At 39.0% G+C, this 9745-nt stretch overlaps 1 protein-coding gene across 5 annotated transcripts in view; it reads left to right on the top strand.

The window, feature by feature from the left end:
- The first annotated feature begins 2165 nt into the window (after positions 1-2165).
- LOC101163507 (glutamate receptor 4) overlaps positions 2166-9745 on the top strand; it is a 182903-nt gene continuing 175323 nt past the window's right edge. For 2 of the 5 annotated variants that reach the window (XM_023961798.1, XM_023961797.1), the window contains exons 1-2: positions 2168-2670; positions 5439-5597. In XM_023961798.1, coding sequence (XP_023817566.1) covers positions 2565-2670; positions 5439-5597 — 265 coding nt within the window. In that variant the 5' untranslated portion in view covers positions 2168-2564. Of the gene's footprint in view, positions 2671-5438; positions 5598-9745 lie in introns of all 5 variants that reach the window. The other 3 variants (XM_023961794.1, XM_023961793.1, XM_023961796.1) reach the window with 2 other exon arrangements.

Raw genomic sequence — 9745 nt, 5'->3', positions numbered from 1 at the left:
GACATCAATCCATTGTGGAATTCACACCGTTTGGGAGTGGACCTACATCTTTACTGTCCAGTGTGTTTAGAACTTAATTTAGGTGAGATAATTACATACAGAAGAAGAGAGACTGAGGGGAGTAAGACAGAGTTCAAATCAATACTGCTGTATTGTTCAAGGGACTTCATTGTATGTAAGGAAGTTATGAAAATTAGTTCCAGTTTAAATAAAATTCAAATCAGTAGAGATCCCACATTTGCTTAAATTTTGATGTTTTAATCTGTCCATGTTTTCACTGAATTTTACTCTGCAATAAAGGGTGAATGTTTGCACTTTGTTGTTCTATGACCATCTTTTGTTGTGTAGTATTTAACCAGCTATAAAACCCAGAGAGATGAGGATCTTTTTTGCAAGGGTGACCTGGCCAAGAGGTGTATATGTATATGGTTACAATATAAAATCAATTACATTTGAGTTATTAAAAAAATAAAATTAAACAAAGTGACTTCGGGCTGAGCAGGGGGGGTGTATTGGGTATCTGTGATTGACAGTGAGATGAACTTGAGGTAATGTAGTCCCACTGCGTGGTACGGAGCAAAGTGATGCCAGTTTCTCCACAAAACCTGTGGAAGTTGAAGATTTTTCTCCTCCACCTTCATATGATCAAAACCGTGTCTGAGTGTTGAAATGACGCTAGCATGAAAGCTAAGAGAATAACGTACAAACAATCCCGAGTGAAACGTTCATTGTAAATCCCATGACCAGTACAGAGTTCGATGGATTCTATGTCAACTGCATTCAACCACTGTTGCCTTGCTTCCAGGTCCACTGAAAAGTTGCACAAGCCAGTAATTTTTGACAACCGAAGGAAATAAACCGACAAGCCATGCTAGGGCTAACACGCTAACGACCGACTGGTACAGAATCAAATATGGGCGGGGCTTTTGCCACCCGCAGAAAGCGTAGAGAAAGTGTAAGGGGCCATTGGATTGGCTAAAAGCGAACCCGCCTGCTTTGCCGATGAGTTTGATTGACAGATTCACTAGCCAATGGTGACATTAGTTGACCCGCTCCGTCAGATGAGTCTCAATATTCACCGTAGAAAAATCTCTCACACACACGGGGAGATTCACAAACGAGAACGGGATTTTGAATGCACAGTTTGCAGTTCGAATGATCTGTGAGTTCACATCACATGTGTACCTAAAAATCACGTTTGTGAAGCACTTACTGTGCATTTCTGATACATTTATTGTGAATTTCTAAAATGTTTTTTGTGAAACACAGTGTGCACATTTGTGAGAAACACTTATAGTGCATTTGTAAAACATTTAGTGTGCATTTGTGAAACACAATCTGTGTGTTTGTGAAACACAGGGTGTGTATTTCCGAATTTATTTTTCACGTTTGCATAAAATGACATTTGTGAATCGGAGCGTGTGCATTTGTAAAACCGGTTGTGTGCATTTCTGATTATTGAGACTGAATTAACTCCATAATATTGTGCCCATGACTTCTGACATGAACTGAAAAGTTCTTTAGGAGGGGGTTCTTTTTTTGCTGCAACACAAATATTATTTGGGAATTTCCTTGTTAGCTAAGACATGTCATATAAAGCACTCTTAGAAACAACCCTCTGATAAAGAAGAGGTTTGTTAGAATTGCATTTTTTTCATAGACAGCATTATTAAGGTTTTTTTTTTCCTTGCAGGATTATCTTCTTTGATTTGTTGTTGTTTTCCCAGCAGAGGTCAGGTGTCCGCTCGCAGGAGGTCGTGCTGCAATGGGGGATGAATTTGCGGGTCCCTGGGGTGCCGTTAGCGCTGCTGCAGGCGGGCTGAGGTTCTCCTCAGTCAATCAGTCGGCGGCTTGGATGCCGCTGAAAAGCGCCGTGAGGGGCGAGCGGACCGCTGCTTATAGGTTTGTTTATACAAGCGCAATCTTTCTGATATTCATTCTCATGAAAAAAAAAAGAAAAGAAAAGAAACAAGACTTTTATTTTGTACCGACAAAAGTATTTGTTTCAATTGGGATGAAATCAACATTTCAATTTCTGTTAGACTGAAGCATTCACAGAGGCTCATGGGGCATTTGCGTTTTTACACGTTCATATTATAAGGAAATCCCACTGCGATTTTTGTTTTTCCAACGCAGACATGAACCAGGAGGCACAGAGACAGAGCAGGAGCGGAGAAAGTAAAGAAGGCAAAGCATTTTCATCGAAACTCCAAAAGAGGGAGAGGAAAGAAAAGACGAGTGTGTAGGAGAGAAAGAGAGGAAGCGGCGGGGCGCGCATGTCCAGTCTTTCCGCGCAGCCTGCTCTGAGCTCACCCAGCGACTTTCCCCACTCTTCCTCTCCCCCCCCGCCCCGATTTTTCAATGTCTACCGGACAAACGGCTGCCTCCCGAACAGACGCTGCAGGGGAAGGAACGGACAAACGCGCCATGGAATAGGAATACTACTTGGAAAGTTAAACGGGGGGAAAGAAAACCTCTACATCTTCTTTATTTTTACCTTATTCTGCTTCTTTTGCGTCTTCCCCTCCTTCTCGATGTATCCAACCTGTTTCTGAAAGGACTGTATGACAGAAAAAATGAGGATTAATATTTTTTCTTGGCACTTTCTTGGGTTGTATTCCGCCCTGTGGGGACTGGCGACAGGGGCTTTCCCCAGCTCAGTACAGATAGGTGAGTTGTGGGATCACGGAATTTACGCACGGGTTCTCACATACTGAAGACAGCAATATATCTATATATGTTTATATTAAATAGAGCACATGACAACTAGAGAAAAATCCTGTTAATCCAAAATATGACGAAAGAGATTAAAAGGAAAAAGAACATTTTGTCAATGCTGCATTGCTTGTCTGAAGCTTTTCAACCCAAATCTTCTGCTTGACTTCAGTCAGTCATATGCTTTAGAAATGCGCATAAACTCTCCCCATTGACTGTATTGCTCGCATTTTTAAAGCTGTTCTACGCTCATCAATGTTTCAGGGAGCGTTGTTCCTTCCTCGGTGTTTGGACACTGCGGTGTTCTCTTTGTCGCTTTCTCCGTCTCCCTCTGCGCGTTATCAGTTAGTGCGGGATAAGTCCCCCCTCCACGAACAGATCAGAGATAAAGTTAGATGTGTGGTGCACAGGGAGCACACACCGGCTCCTGAACACGCACGTTCACACATTTATGCGTAAATTGAATGCACTGCATCGCTGTTTGCGCCTGAGAATGCGTGCGTTTGCGCGCAGGTGGATTCCTTCTATTTATGTGATAAGCATTGATAATGTAATGTCCACATGGACGCAACAATGTTAAAGAATGTATGTGCACAGAGGAGAATTTCCTGCATGAGGCATGGCATACTGGTGCGCACCTCCAGACAGGCTAAAAAAAAAAGCCAGAAAAACGGGATGGTGAAGAGAAGAAAAGCTCTTTGCACCGCATGTCATGCGTAAATACACCATCTACCCATACATGATCGTTCCCCTGGCTCCTACCCCCCACCCCCCCAACACACACAAACACACACACACTTCACTGGAGGAGTCATCTGCATGTCCCTGAACTCCACACGAGTGGAACCTCTGTATAAATGAATGGTTTTCCTTCAAATGTGTGGAAAAAGACATTGATTTCATACCCAAAGCACAATATGCTTTTGCCATGCCAACACTAAGGTATTAAAGTTTATTTATTAGGGAAGTGTGCAATAACCGGAGAAGGTGTAACCTCCTTTTATATTTTGTTGTATATTTTTTAACATATCTTTCTTATATTGTCTTATTTCGCAGTTTTTAGTTTTCTACTCTTACTTGACTTTTTATTCCACCGGAAAAAAATTGCACTGTAATTTCGTTGTACATGTACAATGACAAATAAAGATATTTCATTTAACACAAATGCATTGTTGATGCTTTGAACCAGCTGGATTTTTTTCAAATTTCTATATTGCCCTCCAAAAATAAAGTTTTTTTGACTACTCCAATATACCTGATGTGTAACTGATGCACTGCTGTGTTTAACAAACCGAGCAGGAGCAGTGAAGGGACCCTTTAGACACAGCAACACACTGATGCCCGTCCTGATATCTGGTGGTAATTGCTTCATTCAATATCCTCTGCTTCCACCTCCCTTTTTATCATTCTCCTGCAGCACAGTCAAGACTCCACAGTCCACCAGGGTAATCCAACTCCACTGAATCGAATCTGATCTGCTAAAACTTCACCAAGTCATCTGTGGTGCTCACATTTGAAACAAGCCAGCAGACAGTCAGCTAACCAAATCACTGAGTCCTGATCCAAATAAGAGACTGTGAAGGCAAAGTTTCAGCTTTTCGAATACTTTTCTTTGCCTCTGACTCGGCTTCAGTCATTTATGTGTCTGTTCTGAAGTTTACAGCCACATTTTGGATTGAATGCTTAAACTTCTGTCGACAGAACAGACATTTGAAATGCTTGTCAAGAAAACGTGGTGATATGTGCTCATCAGGCTTTTCTGTTTGTGTTTGCATGAAAACAGATTTAGAACCTCCTAACGTTGAACTAAAGCTGAAAAAAGAAGGAATGTTGTTAGATAAACCATGTCAAGATATGTCTCTAAGTTGAGACTTTTCTTTGCTGATTCTAGTGATTTTATCAGGCTGTGCCTCCTTGCAGTGATCATGTAAATCTCATGATGCTAAACTCTGACCTTCAAGTTGTTGTATTTTTAGTGTGTTTTATTTTCCTTTCAGCATGTTTGATCTATTCAGCAGTTTGAGGAATTTCCTGTGTTATATTACAGCTGGTAATAGCTGTAATATAAGACAGAGGGATATCATTTGTTACCTATTGGTACCTATTGGTAACAAATGATACCTCCAAGTGCCTGAAAGGATCAAATGGCCATTTTTTTCTGTTTGAGCAAAGCTTCTCCTCTGTTTAAGAGGATTTTGCTTTAGGTTTCTAAAACATTTTCATTCCTCCAAAATCAAATTCTTCTACAGTTCGGATGAGTTTTGTCATTTTCAAAAGTCAATCTCGCATTTCTTTTACATCACTCATTCTTTCGCCTGATTCTTTCTGATCTTCTCTTTCTTTTATATCTTCTCAAACCTACCAGTCTTTCATCTGGCGACTCTTTTCTCACATGATTCCTTTCTGTTTTTTCTCAGATTTCATGGATAGAAAGAGGAATGCGGATCAATGTTTGTATTCATGTCTGCGTGCCAGACAGAGTGAGAATCTGCTGAAAGACAAATTACCTTTTATAAGCGACCTAATGAAGATATTGGCTTTCTTCCCTCTGTCCCCTCCTCTGATTTTTCTCTTTTCCACCCATCCATCCTCCCTTCTTTCCTCCCCCCATCTCTGTATCACAACACTCCAACCTGATGACCCCCTCCCCCCTGCCCCGCTCTGCCATAACTCACTTCCTCTTCTCTCCATCTTGTCCTTCTCCTCTCTGTCCCTCTCTCCAGGTGGACTGTTCATTAGGAATACAGATCAGGAGTACACAGCATTCCGATTAGCTATCTTCCTTCACAATACCAGCCCTAATGCTACGGAAGCCCCCTTTAACCTGGTTCCACACGTTGACAACATAGAGACCGCCAACAGCTTTGCAGTTACAAATGCATGTGAGTGTTTTAAATTACACTTTTTTTTCTGTCCTTGTCCTTCCTGTTATCTTTGCTTTGCTGGGGTCTATTCTGCTGTCTACAGAGGAAACAGCTTTGCTTTTAAGTCTCTAAACTGTGGTTATTTCACCGGTTTTAAGCTCTAACTTTATAGTTCTGGTTTGGAAGCAAAATGTAAACGGCAGACCTGCTGAGTTCAACCATAATCATGTGCAGCTTGGTTTATTGCATCTTACGGCAGATGAGAGGTTTTTAAACTAAGCTTTGCTTAGACTTTACATTCCCACTCCAATACGTTCTTGTAGCATTTTTCTGATGGAGGACATCTTCAAAGAAGATTAAGCTTAAAATTGCATTTCTTAGTATTTCTTTATTCAAATCATTGCGAATCAGGAGCAAATGAATAAATGATGTTGGGAAAAGATCACATTTCTGACGAAGAAAACACGTTGGGCAGACAACAAGCTCCCTGCTCTCCTCCATTCTGATGCATCCAGAATCCATGTATGTCTTTTTCTGGTCTGAGCTGGCATCTGGCTCAAAAATGTACGGCTGATAAGCTCCAATATTGCTCGCCATTTTTGTTTTCCCAGTAATGTTAGGTTGAGGAGCTATAAGAAAGCAGGTGAAAGTCTAAACAGATGGACAACTGTAAGTGAGGTGGGCCTACTCTGTGTCCATAGTCATTATTTTCTGATGAACTCTTGCTGCTCTGCAAAATCTGTCCTAGAAATCAACACAGCTTTGTTGATTTGGGCTATAAAATGACAATCGTTATTAAAAGACCACTGGGAATGCTTTAAAAATAGATATAAAGATGATTGGAGTGGGTCTTTAAAGAATATTTTTATAAAGTGTGTCATTTCATTGCTTTTTTCCACTTAACAGTGGTGACATAACCTTTAAAAAAGCCAGAATGCCGTGGTTCTTTGGGTACAGCTAAGCGTGTGACGAGTTTTTGTATTCCGAACAAAAAGGAAGACACGGTACATTTGTGCTCCGGTTTTTTTCCTCTCTCTCTCTCATTGGGCGGTGACAACTGATCCTCCACCTTTTCTGCTTGTTCCTGCGCTTGAGATTTCATTTTTCTTCAGTCTTTGTTGACCTGAAAATCTTTGAGCGAGCATTCTGCGATGTTCATACTGAAACTCTGGTGTTAACAAGGCAGCAGCATGTTCCAGAAATGTTTCTGTTCAGAGCAGTAATCTTGTTACGGGGTTTGTGTATGAAGAAAGTATCAAGCTGCCCACAGTCTGTCAAAATAACGTTCTGATCTCACTTAAAAAATCTGTTCCTTGCTTGTGGTTTCTCGTTTACACATTTAACGAGTTTGTATTTTTGGGTTAGAACACAATGCTTACAAGTTTATAATTTTTAGTGCTATAAAGATGTTTTTGAGTTTGACATTTTCTTATCTTTGCCCCATTTTCACACACAAAACTTTCTGTTTTGAGTCTTCCATCACTTGTTGAGAGCTTAAAGACTGTGAAAGACGAATGAATCCCCCTTGAAGTAGTTATGTGACGTTTGTCAGTGAGCCCCCACTATCCTGGTTTCTTCAAATGCATCTACATCTGACTGTCTGTCATGAGTCACTTCAGTTCTCCGCTGTCGGATGCTGGATCGTTCTTGACCACCAACTGACAATCCGGACAAATAAACCGATCCCATGAAAAAACAAAATGGATCTCAAAATTTGCGACATAAAAGGGAAGATAATTCTTGTTCTTATTTTTCAAATATTTACAAAACGTGTTAAAGTAAGTATTACATAAGAAACTAGTTTAAAATAAATTATTTTCTTGAATTCTGCCTTATAGTTTGGTGGGAGATGCATCAAAAAAATTCACCCTAAAAAAAAACTTCATGAGAATGAACTTGTGTCTTCTGTGTTAAAAACCAGAAACCCATGTTGTGGGAGTTTATTTGTCATTTTGTAATTTTATTAATGGTGTTACAATTATCTCTAAAGTACAGAAAAATTGCAAATGTTCTATATCTTCTTCTTCTACTATAATGAGAAAATGAGATTTATTTAACACCAAAATGGATTAAGTAGGTTCAGAGGATGGATGGTTGGTTGGTTGGTTGGTTGGTTGGATGAATGAATGAGAAAAGGAGATTTTAGAATTTTGTCTAACTATACCATATAAATAAACCATCACAACTATTTCCATATCTTGGCTCCTTATATTGAAACATTTTTTTTATTCTGTTATTGCTCTGAATTTTAACAAAGATAAAATCGCACATCCTTTTAAAGTATAACCGTCTTTTTTTAATCTTCTTTGTATATTGTCAGGCATTCAATTCATATGTGTTTTATGCATTAATTTTAAATACTTTGATCACTTAATCTTTAATATTCTTCATTTACTGAAAAATGGATTGGATGGATCTCTAATTACTGCCACGTATAATTCTTATGGCCTTTTTTATAAAACAATAACGTAAGACCTAATATTGCTTTACATGCGTTTCTCCACATTTAAATACAAAAATAAACTTAAGTATGACCAACCCCACCCTACAATCTCAGAGAATTAAAGTTGACAAAGCAGATGACCAGACAATGAAGCACTGGAAACCAAACACCTATATATATATATATATATATATATACCGGTATATATATATATATATATATATATATATATATATATATATATATATATATGTATATATATATATATATATATATATATATATATATATATATATATATATATACACACACACACACACACGCTGAGGATCATTACCATAAACCAAGACAGCTGTGGATGATTAACAACCTATAGGTTGTTAATCACCACGTTTATAAACGTGGTGCTACTGACAGAGGGTAAACATGAAAGCAGAACAACTAATGACATGTCACAAAAATACAAAGTAAAGTGCACAATTCTTACATAAACTTAAAATTTATTAGATTTTGATGTTTTTTCAGCAAGAATTGTGTTTTCTACATGGGATTTAAGCGTTGAAAAGTGTTGCTTCCTGGTGGAAAGTCTGGGGGCATGTCTGGTATCTAAAGTTTTGCAAGCGACTTTTACTACAGAATCTGCATCTCAAATATACAATTGTGACTGAATTCATTACATACCTGTTACATGGCTTCTTCAGCACTTATAGCGTCTTTTCCAGCTGTCTTTACACTGAGTCACTCAGTTGTGTCCTGGGAATGAGCAAACATCCTTGGATTTAGTCTGAATAAGCATTTCCCCACTGTTAGTTTAATTTTATGTTTGTGTGACACAACGAGGGGCTATCACAACGCACTTTTGCAAAACATAACACTCAAAGTAGGAAGTCAGACTGCTGAAAAACTGTTTTTTGTAAACGTAAACACCTATAATTTACTGAAAGTCTTTTTCATGAGGCGTAAAAGCTTATTTGACTGAGGAAAACAATATGTAATCCTCACTACTTACTGTGTTTTTGCAGTAAGTGCAGCGAGAAATGATGAGATGCAATGTCACAAACATCTGCAAACCTGGAAGATCAAAGAATTGCAGGCTGCAGGATAGAAAGCTCCAAACATAAAATAATCTGCATGTCATAATGAAATGCTGACATACTTTCTTTACTGATTATTAGTAATTTTGCCTTAATTCGCTCAGCTGTTTTTGACAGAAATGCATGGTGTGGTGTTGCATACGTGACAAAAGACAAACCGCGCTGACATTTATTTAGAAGCTCTCAGAAGTGAGAAAGGGGGGGCAACGACAAGCCTGAATAAATGTCATTGGGCCCTTATCTGGTTAGTCACCAGAACCACTTACTCATGTGAAAGTCTGAATGTCCTCAGTCATGAATTAAATGTCTTAAAATAATAAACAAAGATGTAGGAGACGTCTCTCTATGTGGCGTTTTCTCTCTGGATTTATTGAACGCTTCTTGTCTTCATGTGCTAGCGCAACAGAAATGTGGCTTCTGTTGTTCAAACATCTGCAGACTGGCTGTGGTTTATGCCATTTTAATTGAAAAGCCTGCAGTGCAATTAAGGCTGCATCTGTTTTGTTTGTGTTTGAGACAGGACGGATCTTATGCTGCTCATCGGCCTGTCTAAGGTCAGGAAATGAGAGCAGGATGATTGTTGGGGTTTGTTCTTAAACAAGCTAATTCACCTCTTTTTCCCTTTGATG

The sequence above is a fragment of the Oryzias latipes genome, chromosome 13 (genome assembly GCF_002234675.1).
Source record: "Oryzias latipes chromosome 13, ASM223467v1".
In the NCBI taxonomy this organism is placed as follows: domain Eukaryota; kingdom Metazoa; phylum Chordata; class Actinopteri; order Beloniformes; family Adrianichthyidae; genus Oryzias; species Oryzias latipes.
Note: the sequence above shows the minus strand (reverse complement) of the source record. Positions and strands in the feature narration are given on the sequence as shown.